Source organism: Phascolarctos cinereus, unplaced genomic scaffold, assembly GCF_003287225.1.
Source record: "Phascolarctos cinereus isolate Bilbo 61053 unplaced genomic scaffold, phaCin_HiC Scaffold_5;HRSCAF=322, whole genome shotgun sequence".
In the NCBI taxonomy this organism is placed as follows: Eukaryota; Metazoa; Chordata; class Mammalia; order Diprotodontia; family Phascolarctidae; genus Phascolarctos; species Phascolarctos cinereus.
In genome coordinates this window covers 18696388-18719469 of record NW_027555958.1, presented here as the reverse complement: position 1 = coordinate 18719469, position 23082 = coordinate 18696388, and the positions used below count along the sequence as shown (strand labels likewise).

At 44.4% G+C, this 23082-nt stretch overlaps 1 protein-coding gene across 1 annotated transcript in view; it reads right to left on the bottom strand.

The window, feature by feature from the left end:
• Nucleotides 1-23082, bottom strand: part of CUX1 (cut like homeobox 1) — a 395035-nt gene that overhangs the window by 144311 nt on the left and 227642 nt on the right. Inside the window, 1 exon segment of the mRNA XM_021005648.2 lies at nucleotides 1549-1686. Coding sequence (XP_020861307.1) covers nucleotides 1549-1686 — 138 coding nt within the window.

The window sequence follows — 23082 nt, the reverse complement described above, 5'->3', positions numbered from 1 at the left end:
CAGGACAAGCCAGCCTATGCCCTGAGCAGAAATCTTCCTGCCTCTGAGGCTGGCTCTCTATTCACTACATCTCATAGCCTCAGATAAATGCATACAGAGAGTACTAAAGGGTCCCCACCAGTGGTGGCCCATGAACTGATCCTTGAAGGAAACAAGGGATTCACGAAAGTGTTCAAGGAGTAATGTGTTCCCACAACAGCAAATAGAACGGGTGGACTGGAATGTAGCATGTGTCAAGGGGAAAGAATATAATGACAACGAGGATAATAACAGCTAACATCTACACAGCACTTACTACGTACCGGGCATGAGAAGCACTTTATAAGTATTTTCTCATCTGATCATCACAACTCTGGGAGGCAGGCACTACTGTTATCCTGAGTTCACTGATGAGGAAACCAAGGCAGGTGGAAGTGAAATGAGTTGCCCAGGGTCACACATTTAGCAAATGTCTGGGGCCAGATTTGAACTGAGGTCTTCCTGACTCCAGGACTGGAGCTCTATCCACTACACCAGAGAGATAACAGGAAACAAAACTGGAAGAGGAGGCTAGAATCAAATGTCAAGCTGAGGAACTTGTGTTTTACCCTTAAGAAAAGGAGGGAGCCGCCAAAGGGCCTTGAGAAGGAAAGCAAAGAAACGTCGCTGGATGTGTGCTTCAGAAAACCGTCTGAGCGGCGGGAGCACCTTTCCTGGCATTCGGGATAACACCCCTGCCCAGAACCTAGAGTCTGAAATCTAGGAGATACAGCTTCATCAGTTTTTCTTAAAATCTTTTCTGAAGACACTTGAGTCCAGAAGAAGCGAAACAATGCGTCTTCTCCCCTCCTTCCCAGCCTCTCCCCAACCCGCTGAGCCCCTGCTCAGAGCTGGCTGGAAAAAACCCACAACCCCAACAACCCTGGCCCATTGTGGAGGATGTCGTTTTGACAGGGAAACAACAAGCCTTCTGGGAAAAGGGACAACCGGTCGCTAAGTGAGTACACTTCGTTTTCTGGTGCAGGAAAGTGGGTTTTTGGTTGCCTTTTCTTTTTTAAAGGAAGAAAAACCAAAAGCCGTTTGTCCAGGGAAGAAGCTTAGCTCCTCCTGGACCTGGCTGGGCAGCAGCACCAAGAAGGTGCTTCTGCTGAATTAATCATGAGCCAGCAACATGAACAAGGAACCAGGAGTGCTTAAGCACACAGACAGGCCCAGGATGAGTCCAAAGCCTTAATGTATCTGCAGCAATTATTCAATGACTTACTGGCTGGACTCCTTTGATCAGCGGCGGGAATTCTGACAGGTGGTGCCTGCCTGGAGGCCAAGGCAGATCCTATCACCCCATGAGAGAGGAAGCATTTGAAAGGACTCCTGATCCATCCTGTCAGGAGGCCACAAAATCGCACCCAGCTCCCAGGACAGAAGAGTGGGAGAGGAGCGTTCTCATCACTGCCCTTCAATGGCCCCGCCTGGACTTAATGAAATGCAATTAAGGCTCGTCTCAACAGTCCTAGAAGGGCACTTAGGGGCCCAAAAAGTGCCCAAGAAGAGCGCCGGGGAGCAGCCTACCTTGATTTTTCACTTCAGCAAACTCTTTGTTGTATTCCTCCAGGGTCTCCCTTAGCTTCTGGTTTTCAGTTTCAATATCGTGCATGCGCTGGACCTTGAGCTGGAGCTGCTGCCCGAGGTCCAGGGCTGGGACCGGATCTGCGGGATAGGGGAGGGAAGCAAAGAGAAGGATTGGCTTGGACTGTGGAACCCTCAGTGGCCACCATCAGGTGGGGAGCTAGAGGTGCTTGGGAAACCCTGCTGTGGCTGGGGGGCACTACATGGAGCCATGGGCGGCTTCCTCGCTCTGCCGGACAAGGGGCTGGGGAAGGAGGGGCAGCTCAGCACCCCACTTTCCCCGCCGTTATAATTGAGTACCTCACAGTCAGGGCTTCCCTTGGAGAGCAAAGTGAGCTCCTGATCCAGAGAAGCCCAGAGAAGGGTAGGTGATGTAGGCGGCAGCCACAGGCCCCCCACACAATGGGGCACTCTCCTATCATTAAAAAAAAAAATGCATATACTCTTAGTGCCAGACGGTTCTGCTCCGTGGTGCAAAGGTATTTATTTTGTGAGAAGGCACATAGGTTCCAGTGATAGCTTAAAAGGCTGCCGAGGGCCGATCCCACGAGGCCGTGTTGGACACACAAATGTCTCGATTCAGAGCTGAGTTAAAGGGTTTGCAACACAACTATTACCACATGACAATTCAAGAGCAGGATTTCCATTCTTGGATGCTGATTAAAAGACAAACACACCTGATGGCAGCAGCACAAAAAGCAGCAGAGAAATGCTAATGCATCCTGAGTCCCAAGGCGGGGTGGCAGTGGGCTTGGGGGTGTGGATCTCCTGAGGCCACACAACTGGGCCTTGAGTTTCCACAGATTTTTAGAAGACGCCAAGGTAAAACTCCCTCCAAATGATGGAAAACACTGCGGCTTTACAAAGATCACGATTATGAAGGAATCAGGCTGACCTTTCCATCTTGCATCTCCTTCGGTAATGAACAACAAAGACCACGAAGTCAAACTGTGAGGTATTGGGAGACTCGGCCTCTGACAGGGTTAGCAACCCTCAGAGAGGCGAGGAATCGAGTACTTTGGACAAATTAGAGAGAAAATGTCCCTTCTGGTCACTGGATCAACTACTCACTCAGCCCCCGACACAGAGTCCACTTGTTGGCCTGGCTCGAGTGAAGCCACAAGCCCCTGATATGTCACCCTAGGCCAGGGGACCTTTGGCAGCTGTTCTCAATTATCACCCTCACCGCCACAAACGTCACAAATGAGCACGATGACAGTGTCTGGGCTGGGTCCATCAAAACATAAAGAGTTGGGGATGCTAACTTTTGATACAAATTCTATGTGGCATCTACAATCAGATTTACTCACAGAAAACAAATTTCAAAATGAAATGAGAACCAATATCCATAGATTTTTACAGCACTTAATCTTAGGTTTTGCCTTTACCATTAATTCAGCACAAATTAGAAACCCTTTAAATGTTCTGCTAGCGTCTGGACTCGATCGTTTTTCTTCTGCTGCCTAAAAGGCAATTACAGTCCACCTGCTGGGCACCGATGGGGTGTTTCCTTTGGAATTCTCAGCCTCAGTCTGAGTTGTAGAATGCTGGAGTCCACCGGGCTTATAAAAGATTATTGAATACATTTCTCGTATGGGCGCCAACATCACTGGGGAAATGACGGCAAAGATTTAGTCTCCTGTTGAGGAATGCTAAACACCCAACTCAGTGGATCAACAAGAGTATATGTGAGGGAGTTCACTTAATTTTCAAACACTGTAGTCATTAATTTTTCAGACCACCCTTGGTTCCTGGAAACAAATAATAAGTCTGTTGTACCTCGGTTAACACATTAACCACAAGCCCATGTGTTCTTCAATGTGCCAGTGCCTTTGAGAGTTTATAGAAGAATGTTACTGGGCTATGCTGAGCCAGAAGCACAAGAAGGGGGCTGCAGTTTGTAACTAGCACATCCACCAACAACGGTGGCGGATGGCATCCTTTGGTAAGGCGAAATCTTCAGCTGCTGCTCATTTTTTCTCTGGGCGTACAGTTTATAACTATGTCACCTTCTTGTTTATGGCTTTTCCTTATTATTTTAATCTGCATCAAAATATTTATATTAAATCATACTTTTTAAGTCTTTTCATGGAGCTCCCTACAAGGTGAGTCCTCAGAGTGTTTCTAGTGGATGTTAAGAAACCACAGAAGCCGGGGACTGGAAAGGGGACCTCAGAGGAAATCTCATCCAACCCGTACCTGAAAGAATCCCTGCTATGAAGCAGGTACCCAACAAGAGGCCTCCAAGAAGGGTAAATCCACCACCCCACTTTTGGCCAGTCCTAAGCGTCAGAAAGTATCTGCGGACACCTAGTCCCAATGTGTGACCCCCACCATCCCCAGCACCACACACACTGTCCCTAGTCCTCCACCCACATGTCAGCTCTCTCAACAGCTTGATGTCTACCCTGAATCTTCTCTCCTCCACAGTAAACAAGCTGGAGGCTTTCCACCACTCTTCAAGGCCTGGTCTCAAGGCAATCCAATCAATGAGCATTCACTAAATGTCAACCGTGTGCCAAGCACAGTGAATACAAATGATGAATGCAACTCAGTCTCTTGCCCTCCAGGGCCTTCGAGTCTAGCTAGTTAGGAAACATGGACATATGTAGGCAGAGACAAAACAGCCAGAAGGTGACTCTGGGGGAAACAGGAAAGCCATCCTCTAGGTGCCCAACTAAAGTGGAATGAGCACATTCTCAAGGTTTCTTATTTCAGTCTTCTCACAGCGCCCCCAACTCTGAGGTTGGGCGAGGAGGCCGACGAACAGGCTGGAGCACCCTCAGCCTCTTTCCTTGAGGGCTACAACTGAAGCTTAAAATAGGGGGTGAGGAAAAGAGGCCAAAATCCGACCTGCTGCTCTTGCACAAAATTCTATGAAGTTTCGCTCTTGCACTGCAATTGCCGATATAAATTGTATTTATAAAAAGACTGCGCTTGTGTAGTGCCCCCTACCCCTAGAATTTCTATCAACAAGTTTTCCCGTCCATTCATTTTTAAAGGCCAAGGCCCCCAGAAGACCCCGTGTCTGCTTCAAATAAACTACAGTTTCCCAAGCCGAAATCCACAAGGAATTCAATGACATCTAGAAATAAGAGGGAGGCCACAAAGTGAGCAGGAACTAGACCTCTCATCCAATTTTCAATCTCTAAGAAGCATTATATTGTAAATGAAAACTCCCGCAATCTTATAATTATTCACCATGACATGTATATTTAGATCAGCTCTATTAAAGGTGAATACCGAAGCAGCAAAACTCATCCCGGGATGAAGAATGAAGTAAACATTCCATCACCTCCATGCGTTCGACCAATGCTGGCGGCTGGGTGACTAAGCGCTTAGAGCACCGGAATACTGTTTGGGGATATGTAAAAGGCGGTGCTCGAGCACATCTTGGGCTTAATTTTTATTACTTGTATTAAAGCAACAGCTAATTACCCCATGACAATATAATGACTCTAGCATGTTTGGGCTAGAGACCAAAACAATGAATTTCTGCACGCCAAACCCCAACCTGCATGCTAATCTTGGGAAATCGCAGCTTTTTGTCTCGTTAATTATTTCCAATGCCATTTAAACCCCACACAAGGATTGTTATGTCTCATTCCAAATTTTACAGTCCTTAGATCTCAGCAGTTTTATTTACTCAATGATTTTAGGGAGGTAACTTAACACCCCCCTTCAAAAAAAAAAACACCATGGATGGGCAAAATCCTATAACTCCTACTTTTCTAGGCCATTCCAATCAGAAGGATGTGGTTCCTAGTTACCATTCATAGGACACTCACAACTTACAAAGGGGTTTATAGCCATCTGATAATTCCATCAACAAACATTTATTGAGCACCTACTATGTGCCAGGCACTTTATTGAGTGCTGGGGTACAGAGATAAAAAAGCAAAATAATCCCTGCCTTCAGGGCAGATGTACATATGGGGCAGAGGGATTGAGCAGTAGATAAAGTGCTGGGCCTGGATTCAGGAAGACTCATCTTCCTGCATTCAAATCTGGCCTCAGAAATGTACTAGCTGTATGACCCTGGGCAAGTCACTTAACTCTATTTGCCTCAGTTTCCTCATTGGTAAAATAAGCCGGAGAGGGAAATGGCAAACCACTCCAGTATCTTTGCCAAGAAAACCTCAAATGTGGTCACAGAGAGTTGGACGTGACTAAAAACCGACTAACAGTACAGATGTACATATGTAGATATTATACAAAGTTAATTGGGAAAAGGGAAATAGCTGCAGAACTTTGAAGAAAAACTCCACCTAATAATGCACCACAGGACTCCAAGAACCTATTGATAAACCAGCAAATGATCACTGCTGTTGCCTATGGTGGCTTGGCCTAAGCTAAATGAAGATCCTCTCCAAATAATGCCAACAGTCAGTCAGGGTAGTAAACACTCATATCTACAATCAACCCGAGGATGGCATTTTACAGATAGGTAAAACGAGGCACAGAAGTGGAGCAGCCGCCAAGTAATGCCGAGTCCAAATCCGGTGTCCGACTTCCTGCCAACTGCCCTCATATGGAATCATCTGAATGCAGATCGTTTTAATCTGAAGCAACTGGCAGTAACCGTTTAGCGCTCATTTTGGGATCCAGAGCTCGCTTTAAATGAGCTTGGGCGTGCCTCCATGAAAACCAAACAGTGGTGGTGTCCAACAACCCATAAAAGCATTCTCCAAAGAAGGAAGCATGTCTTTGCTAAACTTCACAAGAGTTTATATGGCGTCTTAAAAGAGAACGAAAAGGCTGACCCAAAGAAAACACTGCGCTCTCACCCAACAATCAGGTAATAGCTGCCATAATCTTTAGAAACCAACAAGATGGCGCTGCCAGCTACCCCACCCCTTCCCTACGATGAAAGTAGGAGCTTTATAGTGAGGATTCCAACTTTGGAATTTGCCATTAGATGGTTCTCCACATGGTCTATAGGCAGAAAAGGCCGATTTTAATAAATTTGATGTAACTGTTGACACAGAGAGCATTGTGGGTAATGTTGCCTGCCCCTGTCATTAGACAGACGATGAATATGGCCCTTGTGAATACGCTCATGCAATGACATCACATTACTGGATGCATTACTTTTTGCCAGGGCACTCTAGGCTAATGTAATCATACGATTACATAATTAACCCAGCTGTCTCATTAAGAAAATCAACTGGAATTCAGGGCATAATTAGTTATACAGCAATTAGCATGCTGATGAGCAACTGATGAAAAGCTGTCTAGATACCGAGTATGCCAGGACCACCCTAGTTATTTTAAAGGGGAGGAAAATACAACACACACACACACACACACACACACACACACACACACACACACACACACACACAATCTTAATTCAAGACTAGTAAACTGAACGGCCCAAAGTTAATACTTCCACAATTTTCTCACTATCTTCTTTTTGGTTTGGGGAATGGCTAAGATCAAGAATGAAAACATTTGGAAATGACAGACAAAATTTGAAAAGTAAGAGGGCAATCACTACCCTGTCATATGCCTTTCTTCTGTTTAAAAGAAATCCTTCAGCAGACACACTGCTGCAAACATACTGTATACAAAACAGAGAGGCTGATAAAAAGCCAGGCCTGTTAGGTAAACCTTGTCAAGGAAGGTGGAAAAAGGCTGCCTCCTTGTTTAAATTCCAATTCACTCAGTATGGGCCAACACAGAACTTTCCTTTCTATTATGATTTTTTTTAAGCACTCTAGAAATCTTACTTTTAGAGAGACTGGTTCACAGAGCCCAAGCCCTGGACCAGAAACACGAGAAACGATGGTGCTTCAGTAGCCCAGAAAATTCACGAGGATGTCCTGTCTATAATTTTGGTAGCATACCTATGTTCCCCATCGTTTAAAATATTTTATTTGAAACTACTTTTTATTCATTTTCACTTTAAAGCAAAGTGAAAATGTGGAAAATGGGACCTTGCTAATGATACACTGTACAAGTCAAAAAATGCTCCCCGGACTCAGCAACAGGGTTCCCTTGCTAATGTGCCAATACGGGAGTGAGAACCAAAAAATCTATGGACTGGCTTTGGTTCAGCAAGACTGGGCTAGTACTCCAGAGGGGCTATAAAATCCATTTAAGCCTTCGCAGAAGGGCTGTGATCAAGAGCAATATTCCAAGATTAATCATTGCTTAAAACCTAGGTTGTTAAAATTAAGGAATGCCTCTAGTTGAATCCAAAGATTTCATTACCCCCTCCAGTGGTTTCATTCCCGGGCCCTCGAGCTGGGGGCAGAGCAGGGAGGGAAGGGAGTCACATTTTCTCATTTTAACGAATAATGTATTATCTGAGCTGAGTGGAAACTAGGGCAATGTGCACAAATGACTGAGTTAGTGAAATCTGGCTTCCCTGGGCAAACACAATATGCAGGACCCTCCAGAAATGATGGATGCTACGAAGACCCTGGGAATATGGCTCTAGGGCTGGAAGTGACCTCGGGGGTTACCTGGTTTAACCCCTCACATTTTACAGATGAGGAAACTGAGGCTCACAGTCATAGGATTATAGTTCTAGGGCTTAGAAATGACAAGTGAAGTGATGTCATAGAGGTAGCAAGTGGCAGAGCCAGGATTCAAACGAATGCAGGTCCTCTGACTCTAAGTTCAGTGTTCTTTCCACAGGACCACACTACCACTGGCTCCAGTCTGGGGATTCTAAGATGAGAACAATTCATTGTGTGGTGGTCTCTGAGAGGTGACTGAGTATCTAGAGAAAGCTCCCCCTCCCCTAAAAGTCCCTTTAAACCAAGGGTTCTTTGCCCTTTTTGTGTCCAGGATCTTACTGGCAGTCTCGTGAAGTCGATGGACCCCTTCCCAGAATAATGTTTATAGCCTTCGTTCAGAACTGAAGGCAATGTTGAATTTCAGTTTAAAGGCTGGTGAAAGTTAAAATGTAATTGTTGTCACACCCAAGCTTGTTTCCCACCCTGAAATTGATCCATGGGGTCTCAATGGACCCCCCAAGTTAAGAACCCATGCTTTAAACCAATTCTAGATCAACACCTCTACTTCCTACAATTACAGGTCTGTAATTCCATCCAAAAACAGCGAGAGAAGTTAGAAACCCTGACGAGACATCCAGTGGTAATGAATATTTTATATTACTGATAACGGGCTTCCCAAGGTTTGGATCTTAAACCATTCTGGGCCCTCCGCTTTCGTCCGAAGGGACTGTTATCTATGGTACCTAAACCTAAACAGTGAGAGATAGAAAGAAAGAGAGACAGAGATAGAGGCACAGAAAATAAGAGAGAATGTGAGAACAGAAATGAGAGAGCGAGAGGGCACACGCCCCCCATCCCCCAGGTGCTTACATACAGTCTCTCCACGCACCAGAGGAACGTAGCCAGAGAGCTGGTAAGGATGAAGGTGGCTGAGGCCCTTTGGCCTCATTAGCAAGATGCCCCTTGGATGGGAAAATTCCTAACTATGTTAGATCCAAATCTGCCCGTTTGAAAGAAATAGTAAGCTGGCTGGCCTGCCTGTCTAAGTTCTTAAAGGATATGATTTCTGGGAGGTGTTTAAAAAAATAAACGTATGAATCTGGGGTTGATTTTGGGACTATCATACATGCTAAAATCTTTTTGCTTTCAGAACAGTGAAAACCCAGCTATCTGGGGGGAGGAATACCAATGCCGTTGCCCCCCCCCCCGCCCTTCCTGTTGGCAACCTATCACAAAACAATATTAGGACCAATGTTAGGCCCCACGGCTTTGTTCTAATCTGAATGGGAAACGTTATTACTTTCCTTTCACTATCTCTTCTTTTCAAAAAAAAAAAATTTTTTTTTAACTATCACTTCTGAAACAAATCTTGCCCTGAAACGTTTTGACGCCATTCATACAGCGGGCCTCACCAGGTTACACAGGGAAGCAGCTCTGGAAAGAGCCCTTCCTGATCTGATCAGACCAAGAGATGGAGAACTTAATTAATCCAATTAATACAAGTATCTCTTGAGTTCACCTTTGACCAGGCAGAAGGGAGAATGCTGGGGAGGTTTTAAAGAGAAACTGAATGCTTTTAGGGAAATGATCCTGCAGAGCTCTGCTGGCTGAATCCAAACCACTACCTGAACTTTGTAAGCCGGGCTTTTGTCCACTGCTGGGAACACTCGAATTCCACAAGAATGTGCGCCCCCCCCAGGACAGGGGCTGGCCTGGTCGTCCTTCTGTTCCCAGGGCTCAGAACAGGCCCACCCAGAGCAAGCACTTACAGTGTTTGGTGACTGACTCTGAGTGGAATAGTCTGGGCATGCGAGATTTTCAAAAGCAGGAGGAATTTCTGTCCCTCTGGATTTTCTCTTGATCTAAGCAGGGAGATATTTAGAATAATTTATTTAACAAATTGGTCTCTGGAAAGTTGGTATCTATAACACAGGGTACAGTTCAATAAAAATGTTTTCCCATACCAGAAACCACAGGCAATGAGTCATTATACATAACCCAGTTCCAATCTATACTTATGCCCCTGCCCCATCATCTAGCTCTTTCTGCCTCTTTATATATCAATTTTCCTCTTCTGATCTTTGACCCCGACACACTGGCCTTCCCTCTGTTCCTCACACACAGGACTCCACCTACCATCTTAGTGCCTTTGCACTTACCACCCCCCAAGAGTGGAATGCTCCCCCTCCTCATTTCTGCCTCATACATGGAATTCCTTTCTTCCATCACCACCATCAACATCACCAACACCATCATCCTCTTCTTTCCTCGCCTTCCTCCTTCTCCTTCAGACTGATCAGTATGGAAGTTGCCACCTGCTCCATTTTCCCCCATCGAGGGAAATCCTACTCCCTAGCCCTACTCCCAGCCTCAACTTCCCCACCAGGCAGAGACGCCACACCCGACAAGAGCTTCCCTCCACATGAAGCCTTTTCGGATTCCCGTAACTGCCCTGCATTTACTCTTTCTGCATCTGTGGCATCTGCACTGTTGGAAGGCGAGCTCTTTGAGAGGTGGCTCATTCCCTTTGTGTCTTTGGGTCCCCAGTGCCCACCACCGTGCCCACACACGGCAGAGGTGAAGCGATGTGCCCGTGGTCAGTGGCAGGATTGAACTATGAACCCAGGCCTTCGATTCCTAATTCTGCGTGTTTCTCTTGGCAATCACCCTGCTGCCCAGCTGTTCTCCTTCTCTGCTGGATTCTGGGGGCTTCCTTCTCTCATGACTACTAACTTCAGGGCTGGGGTCACTCTGGAAGCCTAAACCTTCAGGAAGCCTGGGCTCCCAATAGGTGCCATTTTTCCCACTCTACTATTATGTGTGGGTAGCAACCCAGTAAAATCCAGCCTCAGTCACTTACAAGCTGTGCGACCTTGGGCAAGTCACTTCGCCATGTCTGCCTCAGTTTCCTCATCTGTAAGATGAGCTGGAGAAGGAAATGGCAAACCACTCCCATGTCTTTGCCAAGAAAACCCCAAATGGGGTCACGAAGAGTTGGACACAACTGAAATGACTCGTTAACAACAAGAAGTCAATTAACTGAAATTGTTTCTGATGTGGCATATCCATAGTTAACAACAGCTGCTCCTCTGGCCTTGAGACTCTCAAAGAGCATGCTGGGATCGAATGTTTAAATCAGAAAAAGCTGCCAGTGTGGGAACTCACGGTTTGCCCACCTTGTTGAAGGGTAGCTACCGGCACCTATCGGTGCTCTACTCATCTTGGCCACTCAACAAGTGTCAGCCGGCACCAGGCCTGGAAGGAGGGCGCAAAGCTCCTGGGAGGAAGGGAGGCTGGCGGCTCAAGACGTGGGCTCTCAAAACACTGGCACACATAAATTCCACAGCTTCCCCTTTGTTTCCCTTGACCATGTCTGAAACACTGGGGCAAAATGCCTGGCCCAGAGGAACGGAGGGCATGAAGCTTGTGCTCCAGTGGAGTTCTGAACCACTGTGCTTCCTCTGCAGGAGGTTTGTCCTGTATCCACCTTGGCTCTGCCTCTATTGGCCCATGCAGGCTCTCCCAGTACAATGGAAGCATCCTGAGGGCAGGGACCTTTGTGTTCTTAGCCCCAGTGCTATAAATGGAGAGTGAGGAGGGCAGTTATCATCATTCTGTTCATCTCTAGTGCCCAGCACACAGTAGGTGCTTATTAAGTAGTTGTTGAATGACTGATTCCTACACACTCCAAATAATGCCTTTAATTTTTTGGGGGGAGTGGAGGGGACCTCTCAGCATTGTGAGGCCCTTATTTGGTGTGAGCAGGATTCATAGTGAGAGGCATCTCTGCCATTAGAGGGCAACAGCTGAGCTAAACACACAAGAGGACAACTGAGGAATGTATATACAGGCCCCCCGCTGCTTCCCTCATAACACTGAAACAAATGGGCTCCCAAATATGAATGCTGCCTAACAGCCACAGGGGGAAAACACTTAGAAAGTTCATTAATTATCTGCCGAAAAACAAAAGAATAAATCAGTTACCAGGTAGTTAACAGATTTGTTAAATACTGGCTTGAAAGGGTTATTAATGAATTTACTCATTGTTTTCTCTAGTGGGCAAACAATTTGCAAATCTGTAAAACAGTTGAACTACTGGTTTATCCACCGGGTCTTAGTTTCAAACAATCGACCGCTAATGAACGAAATTATTTTTTACATGTCTTAAGTAGGTATGAATTTCCCCACTGGCATACACCTCATCTCCCATCTCTCCCATCTTGGTGGCCTTAGAGCCAGGAGGACATGGATGCAAGCCCTGCTTCCGACCCACACTGGGTATATGACCACCCTCCTTCACTGTCTAGGCCAGAGCTTCCTAAACTGCGGGGCATGGGGCCAGCTTTCAACAAGAGAGGATTCTTACATAGTTTTTTCACCCCAGAGCTGCCCATACCCAGGAAATTGCAGGCACAGGCCCTTCACACCATGGATGCCATCTTTGTTAGCACATCCACACAGAAATGCCCATGACAGGGCCAGGATGAATATTTTTTAGTTTTTAGAAATAAGGGATAAGCAAAAGAACTACTCAGGAATTGGCTGCTCTGTCTTCCTTGTGCATTGGTCAGTACTTCACCTGTAACCCCAAAGCCTCGAGAGAAAGCATTTTACTAAGCTCACGAAAGAGTCCTAGCTTATGATTCTATTGTGAAGGACAATCGTTGTTTAAAAGCATCAGGATGTGAAAACAGCAAATGAGCCAATGAGAAACTACTGGTGGAGTATCTCAAAGGACCGGTAGCGAGGCGGCGCAGTGGATACAGCTCCAGGCCTGGAGTCAGGAAGACTAATCTTCCTGAGTTCAAATCCAGCCTCTGACACATACTAGCTGTGTGACCCTGGGCAAGTCACTTAACCTTGCTTGCCTCTGTTTCCTCATCTGTCAACTGAGCTGGAGAAGGAAATGGTAAACCACTCCAGTATCCTTGCCAAGAGAACTCCAAATGGGGTCACAAAATGTTGGACATGAAATGATTGAACAACAAATCTCAAAAGCCAAGGGTAAGAGTGCCATCTGCTGTGAATGATTCTGCATTTGAGTTTTATTTACAGTCACTGATGAGGATCATGAAGGGGGAAGGCTGCTTCTAATACATTTTACTGGAGTTGACAATAAAATCAGAAGCAGGATACTAATTTACGTACTTCTTTAGCCCAAACAGAACAGAATGATATGGACAAATCAGGGATGTTCATCCTTGAAACCAGCTTAGCTCCAAGAGAATGACAGAAGCACCTGCTGCAGTCACTCCCCCCCGACCCCCCCCACAGAATGGCCTATGGGACACCGAGGCCACCCTGGGCACACAAATTCTGCCATTTTGCCAACGCCGCTGGACAACTGGTTCTTGGCAGCTTGTTTATTCTGTGCCTAACTCCCAGCTTCCTCCTCCACATATTCTCTTCTCAGCTAAGTGGCACACAGTAGATGGAGTGCTGAGCCCGGAATCAGGAGGACCTGAGTTCAAATCTGACCTTAGGCACTTACTAGCCTGTGTGACCCTGGGCAAGTCATTTAGCCTGTCTACCTTTGTTTCCTCATAAGTAAAAAATGAGGATAGTAAAAGCCCCAACCTCCCAGGGTTGTTATGAGAATCAAACAAGATAATAATTGTAAAAGTAAGCACTAGGTAAAGTTCATTATTGCTATTATAAGGACTGCCAGGTGCCATTTGTAGAGTGCTTGAAGGCCTATCAAAGCAATAAATAAGCATTTATTACGAGCTTCCTGTGTGCTAGACACTGAGGATACAGAGATGAAAATGAAATGGGCGACTGCCCTCAGGTCTGCAGCCTTGGGAAGCCAACGGCGCAGATCTCACTGGCCACATTTTTGCTCAAGGTCATGCAGTGTTGGAACGAGAACTGAAACCCAAGTGGGTTGACTCCAAACCCAGCCCTCTTTCCCTTCCTCCTCACTTCCTCCTTTCTCTCTAGGCCTCCACGTTTGTCACTCAGGCAGGCCTCACCTCCTCCCTCTCTTTCACTAGGTCTCTGGCATCTGTCCCCTTCTCTTCCCTCGAACAACCAACTTAATTCAAGCTCTCATCATGTCCTGCCTGGACAAATTGATGTCCCTAAAGCACAAGGCAGATGATGTCACATGTGCCCACCCCGCTCCCCCCCGGTCAGGAGGCTCCCGATGGCTTCCCAGGAAAACACAAAAACCATGTGAGGTTCTTCACAGATGATCATCAGTGTTCCCTCTAGGCTCAGCTCAAGAGTCACTTCCTACAGGAGGTGGGGGTGGGGAAACCGAATCCCCCCAAGGCTGGTCATTCCCCTTCCCTTCAACCAAATTACTCTGTGCATATTTCGTATGTGCATTCCATTTTCTCTTTATCCACTGTTTTCCATAATTAAATGTATGCTCTTTGACTATACATTTTTTGTCTTCATAGCTCTGGTACCTTAATAGAGTGCCTGGCACACTGTAGGAATTTAATAAATGCTTGCTGAACTGATGGCTCCAACCCATCTCACTAGAATGATTACACATAATTCCCCCCACACACGCTATGCTCCAGCCGAAATGGCTTCCTCCTTTCCCCCTGTGCACAACATTCCCTCTCTTGCCTCTAGGCTTTTGCCTAGGCTGTCTCCACGCCTGGAATGCCCTCCCTCCTCACTTCAACCTCTCGGAGACCCTATTTCCTTTTCAGGAACCGTCCAAATGTCACTTCCTTCAGGAGGCCTTTCTTGGTTGATCTAGCTCTCAATGCTTTCCACGCTCACTGAAATCACTACGTAACTTTGTTTGTCTTTATTTTTCTGCCTACATGCTATGGCTCAGCCCCTCCACCTTCACTTTCTGGCAAACTGTAAGCTCCTGGAAGGAAGGGACTGCTTCATTTTTGTCTTTGTACCCCGAGCACCCAGCACAATGCCTGGCACCCGGGAGATGCTTAGTGAATGCTTGGTGACTGACTTAGAGATGTCTTTAGAGATGTGGAGAAAAGAGTGGGTGAAGACAGAGTGGTCCCTTAAGATCCAATTTCTTTTTATCTTTGGACCACCATCCCTCAGCCCAGGACTTGGCAACACAGTAAGCTCTTGATAATGTTCCATCCATCCACCTACCCATCCACCCATCTGTCCATCCATTTACATCCCCTGCTACCTGACTAGGCGGAAGTAGGGTAGTAGATTAGATGCTACCTCTTGCCTATGTGGTGAGCAGGAGGTAGAAGGGCTGAAGACTGAATGGCCAACTCCAAGGCCACTGAACTAGTCCACGAGATTATTAGCGGCTGAACTGATGACGTGGCCACGGCATTCACTCTGACCATAAACTAAGCCACCACTATATCTCTAACAAAAAACAGGAAAGAGAGATGGAGACCCTTAAAACAAACGTCAGAGCTGAGAGTCTGGCAGCTGGACCACAGGAGAGGGGAGGACAGAATGGCTCTCTTCCATGCGTCCCAATCTTTTACCTCCTATAGGAACCCAGAGGGTGACCAAGCACGTTTGCAGCTGTAACTATAACAAAGGGCACGTGACCCTAAATTGTGAACTAAAACATCTTTTACTTGCGTGGATTTCTATTTCTTTACTCAGATTTTTTCCTCCACCATTCAACCAATTTAATTCTCTTCAGAAAGAATGTATTAAGCCCTTAGGCTGCTAGGGGAACGGAGGTCAAAGATATAAGGATGAAAAACACAAAATCCTCTGCCCTCAAGGGACTTACACTCTAGTAAGGGAAATAAGACATGCATAAAAATAACTGAATGGCTGTCAAATAACCAGCAAGCTCGAGCTCAGCGTTGTGCTGGGGGCTGCCGCACAGAGCTCCCCGTCTAGTCTGGGAGACCTCAATTATCTCTAACGGGGCTACGGCAGGAGGAAGCAGTAGGCCCGGAGGAGACCAGGAAGGGCCTCCTATAGAAGGGGACGTTTCAGCTGAATTGAGGAGGACACAATGGAGGCACAGAAGAAGTAGCTGGGGATGAGATGGGGGTGGGCAAGGTTGGAGGAGCTTCACAGAACAAGGGGCACATAAGCGAGGTCCTGCAACAAGACAAGGATTTTAACAGGAAGATGTGGAAGAAGGCAGTGTGGTATGGTGGAAAGGAGTGGGAGGACATGGGTTCAAATTCCTCCTCTGATGATCTCCCTGGGCCTCAGTTTCCTCATCTGTAAAATGAGGTTAGACTAGGTGGTTTCTAAAGTCCCTTCTAGCCATGCTTCTACGAGCCAAGGTAAAATCTCTCTTCTGGAACCTTCTTATGAGCTTGCTCAGTGAACAGTGCCTGAGTGTTCAACTTTCTAGAAACTCAGAAATTCAGAAGAGATGGGGACAGCCTGAGGTCTGGGGGTGGCTAGCAGGCTCCCAGAAGGGGACTAGTTTATAAGCCACTCGAGGGCAGGGATGGATTCAGCTTGGGATCTGCATTCTTAGAAGCTTGCAAGGGATGATGAGATCAAAGGCATAAATGCACAAATGGAGAAGTGAGTCCTGAGCCCATAGATGAACACAACATAGATTCAGGATACTTTCTGTTTCAAGCTCAGGAAGTAAGTGCTTCTCCCTGGGGGGTTAAGAAGAATTCAGGAAGTCAGAATCTCTGGGCCACTGATGTCAATCAATCACTTAGCCAAGAAACAGGCAGTAACTAGACACAGCCTCTGTCAGGCACTGTCCTTGGCTATGGAGATATAAAGTAAAAAATAAAACGGTCCCTGACCTGAAGGAGCTCACGCTCTGAACACGGGGGGCGGCGACATATTGAAGCACATACAGAACAACTCCATAAAGCCTGAGCTGGGCCCAGGCCACGGCAATGGCCAGGGAAGGATGATCCTACGCACAAATTCAAAAATCAGCCTCCATCCCATGTCCAGCAGAAATACCATAGCAAAGAGATGGAGACAAGGCTTGGTGAGGACAGGGAGGCACTGGGGGAAGGCGGGAAGGGAACTGAGGAAAGGAAGGGATCCTGCAGAAAGAAGCTGGGGTGCCCCAAGGTGGCAGGAGAGCATTCTGGGTCTGAGGGGAGCAGCCTGGGCACAGGGCAAGCCTCAGGGCCCCCTCATCTGCTGCCAGCAGATCCACAGGGAGGGGGAGAAGAACTGGAGAGGGCGAGCTTTGGAACTCACCGGGCACTTCTCAGTGGAGGAGGGGAAGGAAGGTCATGGGCTGGGAGAGGCAAGGGGAGGCCTAGACAGAAGAAAGGCAGGGAGGGCCAGCTGCTGAGTAGCCTTGGCGCCTCGGGGGCTTTTAATTCCGTGAAGGTCTTTACCAATATTAGCCACAAACCTTTCTGAAATCAAAAATAAACTGAGTAAGGACAATAGGTTGGGAAGCAAGAAATTCAGGACACATCGCAGTCATTCAAATCACTGAGTCGGAGCTGAGTTAGAGCTCCTGTCAAATCGATGACATTTCCATTTTTAAAAATAAAGATTGGGCTTGATGTTCTGTAACCAGACTCAAGGTAATGTTTAAAAACAAAACCCAAACTTTCTGCAGTCAGTACACACCCAGTACATGGACAAGTGGCCTCATCACCTGAGACTGCTCGGCTGGCACACTTTGGCTCCTGCTTTGGGGATCTGTTGGCCTACCACTGGAAGAGACCCCAGAGGCCATCTGGCCCCACCCCCTCATTTTACAAGTGGGGAAACCGAGGCACAAAGCATAAGGTACCGAGACCCTTCAAGACATAGGTCTAGAGCTGACGGGGCCCTCAGAGGCTATCTTTCTTTTCCAGAGGAGAACACTGGACCCCAAGCATAGGTGACTTGCTCAAGGTCACTCAAGCAGTAGGTGTCACAAGTGAGACTTGAGCACTGCTCTTCTCATTTCACATCTCGTGCTTAATCTCACTGAGTCGGATCTCTTAAGAAGCTTCCACTTGACTAGTGACTTTCTTTTTTGGCGGGGCGGGGCAGTGGCAAATAGTATTTCATTTTTTCCAATTACGTGTAAAGATAGTTTTCAACATTCATTCTGAATAAGAGTTTGATTTTTAATTTTTTTCTCCCTCCCTTCCATTCTTCTCCCCAAGATGGCATGCAATCTGACACAGGCTATCCATGTACAATCCCATTCGACCCATTTCCACCGTAGTCATGTTGTGAAGGAAGAAACACAACAGCGGGGAAAAGCCACATAAAACAGCTTCGATATGCACTCAGACTCCGTAGCTCTTTCTCTGGATGAGGGCAGCATTTTCCATCATGAGTCTTTTGGAGTTGTCTTTAGGTCCTTGCATTGCTGTCAACACACAACGTGGCTGTTACGGTGTACAATGTTCTCCTGGTTCTGCTCACTTCACTCTGCATCAGTTCTTGTCTTTCCAGGTGTTTCTGAAATCTGCCTGCTCCTCATTTCTTATAGCACAATAGTATTCCCTTACATTCATATACCACAACTTACTCATCCATTTCCCCAACTGATAGGCATTCCCTCAACGTATAATTCTTTGCCACCACAAAAAGAGCTGCTATAAATATCTTTGTACATGTGGGTCTTTTCCCCTTTCTTATGATCTCTTTGGTATACAGACCTAGAAGTACTCTTGCTGGGTCAAAGGATACGCACAATTTTATAGCTCTTCGGACACAGCTCCAACTTGCTCTCCAGAATGGTTGGATCAGTTCACAACTCCACCAACAATGCATTAGTGTTCCCATTTTCCCACATCTCCAACATTTATCATTTTGCTGTTTTATTGTATCAGCTAATCTGGTAGGTGTGAGGTGGTGCCTTGTTTTAATTTGCATTTCTCTAATCAATAGTGATTTAAAGCATTCTTTCATACGACTGTATCCTCTGACCATTTATCAAACGGGGAATGACTTGTATTCGCATCAGTTTGACTCAGTTCTGTACATATTTTAGAAAGGAGGCCTTCATCAGAGACACTAGCTAAAAGAAGCGTTTCCCATCTTTCTGCTTTGCTTCTAATCTTGGTTGGGCTGGTTTTATTTGTGCAAACCCTTTTTCATCTAATGAAATCAAAATGATCCACTTTGCATTTCCTAACGCTCTCTATCTCTTGTTTGGTCATAAATTCCTCCCTTCTCCATAGATCTGACAGACAGATTATTCCTCGTTCTCCTAACTTGCTTATGGTATCACCTTTTATGTCTAAATCATGTACCTTTTTTGACCTTGTCTTGGTATGTGGTATAAGACTTTGCTCTATACCTAATTTCTGCCATACCATTTCTAGTTTTCCCAGCAGTTTTTGTCAAATAGGGATTTCTTTTCTTTTCTTTCTTGTAGGCAATTGGGGTTAAGGGACTTGCCCAGGGTCACACAGCTAAGTAAGTGTCAAGTGTTTGGTCTGAGGCCAGATATGAACTCAGATCCTTCTGATTTCAGGGCCAGTGCTCAATCCACTGCGCCATCTAGCTGCCTCCAAATAGTGATTTCTTATCCCAGAAGCTGGAGTCTTTGGGTTTATCAAACAGTAGATTACAATAGTCATTTACTACTGTGCCTTGTGTAACTAATCTATTTCACTGATCCATCACTCTATTTCTTAGCAAGTACCAAACAGTTTTGATGACTGCTTAATATAGTTTTAGATCTGGTACAGCTAGGCCACCTTCCTTTGCATTTTTTTCCCCATTAATTCCTTTGATATTCTTGACCTTTTGTTCTTCCAGATGAATTTTATTACTTTTTCTAGCTCTAAAAATTAATTTTTGATAGTTTGATTGGTATGGTACTAAATAAGTAAGTTAATTTAGGTAGAATTATCATTTTTCTTCTATTAGCTCAGCCTACCCATGAGCAATTGATAGTTTTTCAATTGTTTAGATCTGACTTTATTTGTGTGAAAAGTATTTTGTAATTGTGTTCATATAGTTCCTGGGTTTGTCTTGACAAGGAGACTTCCAAATATTTTGTACTGTCTATTATTTTGTTATTTTGAATGGAATTTCTCTTTTTATCTTTTGCTGCCGAGCTCTGTAGGTAATATATAGACATGCTAATATTTTATTCAAAATTTTTGCATCAATATTCATTAGGGAAATTAGTCTATAATTTTCTTTTTCTGTTTTGGCTCTTCCTGCTTTAGGTATCAGCATTATATTTGTGTCATAAAAGGAATTTGGTAGGATTCCTTTGCCCATTTCTCCAAATAGTTTATATAGCATTGGAATTAATTGTTCTTCAAATGTTTGGTAGAATTCACTTGTAAACCTATCTGGGTAAAATAGCTGCTTATTGCTATACCTTCCTTTAACTGGTGGTGAATTCAACCTTTTCATTTTTAATACTGGTAATTTGGTGTTCTTCTTTCTTTTTTAAAATCAAATTAACCAAAGGTTTATATATTTTATTGGTGTCCCCCCTCCCCCCCATAAAACCAGCTCATAGTTTTGTTGATTAGTTCAATAGTTTTCTTACTTTCAATTTTGTTAATCTCTTTTGATTTTCAGAATTTCTAATTTGGTGTTAAATTGGGGATATTTAATTTACTCTTTTTCTAGCTTTTTAAATTGCATGCCCAATTCATTAATATGCCCTTCGTCTATTTTATTCATATAAGCATGCAGAGATATAAAATTTCCCCTAAGTATTGCTTTGGCTATATCCCATAAATTTTGGTATGCTGTCTCATTACTGTCATTCCCTTTGATTAAATTATTGATTGTTTCTATGATTTGTTGTCTGACTCACTCATTCTTTAGGATTAGATTATTTAGTTTCCAATAATTTTTAATCTATCTTTCCAAGGCCCTTTATCACCTGTAATTTTTATTGCATCATGATCTGAAAAGGATGTATTTAATATTTCTGCCTTTCCGCATTGGATTGTAAGGTTTTTATGCCCTGAATACATGATCAATTTTTATGGAGGTGACATGTAATGCTTAGAAAAAGGCATATTTCTTTCTATCCCCATTCAATTTTCTCCAGAGGTCTATCATATCTTTTCTAAAATTCTATTCAGCTCCTTAACTTCTTTCTTATTCTTTTGTGGTTAGAGTTATCTAGTTCTGAGAGGGGGAGGTTCAGGTTCCTCACTAGTAGAGTTTTACTGTCAATTTCTTTTTGTAACTCACTTCTCTTCTAAGAATTTGGATTCTATACCACTTAGTGCACATATGTTTAGTATCGATATTACTTCATTGTCTGTGGTACGTTTTTAGCAAGATATAGTTCCCTTCCTTGCCTCTTTTAATTAGATCTATTTTTGTTTTTGCTTTGTCTGAGATCAGTATTGCCAAGCCTGCTTATTTTTTTTTAATTTCAGCAGAAGCATAATATATTCTGCTCCAGATTTTTGCCTTTATTCTGTGTGTCTCTCTGCTTCAAATATATTTTTTGTAAACAACATATTATAGGATTCTGGTTTTTAATCCACTCTGCTACCTGCTTTTATTTTATGGGAGAATTTATCCCATTCACATTCACTGTTATGGCTACTGTGTATTTCCCTCTATTCTATTTTCCCCTTGTTTATACTCTTCTCTTTCTCTCCTTTCACTCTGTCCCTCCTCACCAGTGTTTTGTTTCTGACCACCATCTCCTCCAATCTACCCTCTCTTCTATCAGCCTCCTCTTTCCCTTTTCTTTCAAGTTTCCCCTCCTACCTCCCTATAGGGTAAGGTAGATTTCTTTACCCAATTGAATGTGTATGTTACTCCCTCTTTGAGCCAGATTTGATGGGGGTAAAGTTCAAACAATGCTCACTCCCTCCTTTCTTTCCTTCTACTGCAATAGGTCTTTCACGGCCCTATAATTACCCTACATTGCCTCCCCCTCTCCTCTTTTCCCAGTATAGTCCTTTTTTTTTCCAACCTTAACTAATTTATTTTTTATATCATCACATCAAAATCAACCGATACCCACACGCTCTGTCTAAGTGCACTCCTTCTAACTGCCTTATTAGTGATAAAGTTCTTAGGAGTTACCAGTATCATCTTCCCGTATGAGAATGTAAACAGTTTACTTTAATGAATAATAAGTTCTTTTTTCCTTTCCTGTTTATCTTCTTATCCTTCCCTTGAGGCCTGTATTTGAAGATTAAATTTTCTGTTCAGTTCCAGTTCTTTTCATCAGGAAAGTTTGACAGTCCTCTATTTCACTGAATGTCCATCTTTTCCCCTGAAAGCCTATGCTCAGTTTTACTGGGTCATTGATTTTTGCTTGTAATCCAAGCTCCTTTGCCTTCTGGAATATCATAGTCCAAGCCCTCTAATCTTTTAATGTAGAAGCTGCTAAGTTCTGTGTAATCCTGACTATGGCTCCTTGATATCTGAATTGTTTCTGCCTGGCTGCTTGCAACAATTCCTCCTTGATCTGATAGTTCTGGAATTTGGCTGCAATATTCCCTGGAGTTTTCATTTTGGGATCTCTTTCAGGAGGTGATCAGTGAATTCTTTCAATGACTATTTTACCCTCTAGTTCTAGGTTATCGGGGCAGTTTTCCTTGACAATTTCTTGAAAGATGCTGTCCACTCTCTGTTTTTGATCAGGGCTGTCAGGCAGTCCAGTAATTCTTAAATTATCTCTCTTGGATCTATTTTCCAGGTCAGTTGTTTTTCCAATGAGGAATTTTACATTTTCTTCTGTTTTTTCATTCTTTTGATTTTATGTAATTGATTGTTGATGTCCCATAGAGTCATTAGCTTCCACTTGCCCAATTCTAATTTTTAAGGAATTATTTTCTTCAGTTAGCTTTTGTATCTCCTTTTCCATCTGGCCAATTCTGCTCTTAAAGGAGTGATTTTCTTCAGTGGATTTTTTCCCCCCATTTGGCCAATTCTATTTTTTAAGGAGTTGTTTTCTTCAGTCAATTTTTGTGCTTTCTTTTCCAAGCTGCTGACTTTTTTTTTCATAATTCTCTTGCATACCTCTCCTTTCTTTTTTCCAATTTTTCTTCTACCTCTCTTACTTTTTAAAATCCTTCTTGAGTTTTTCCAAGAGGACTTTTTGATCTTGAGACCAATTCATATTCCCCGCTGAGGCTTCATATGTAGGCATTATGACATTGTTGTCTTCTTCTGGGGTTGTGTTTTGATCTTCCCTGTCACCATA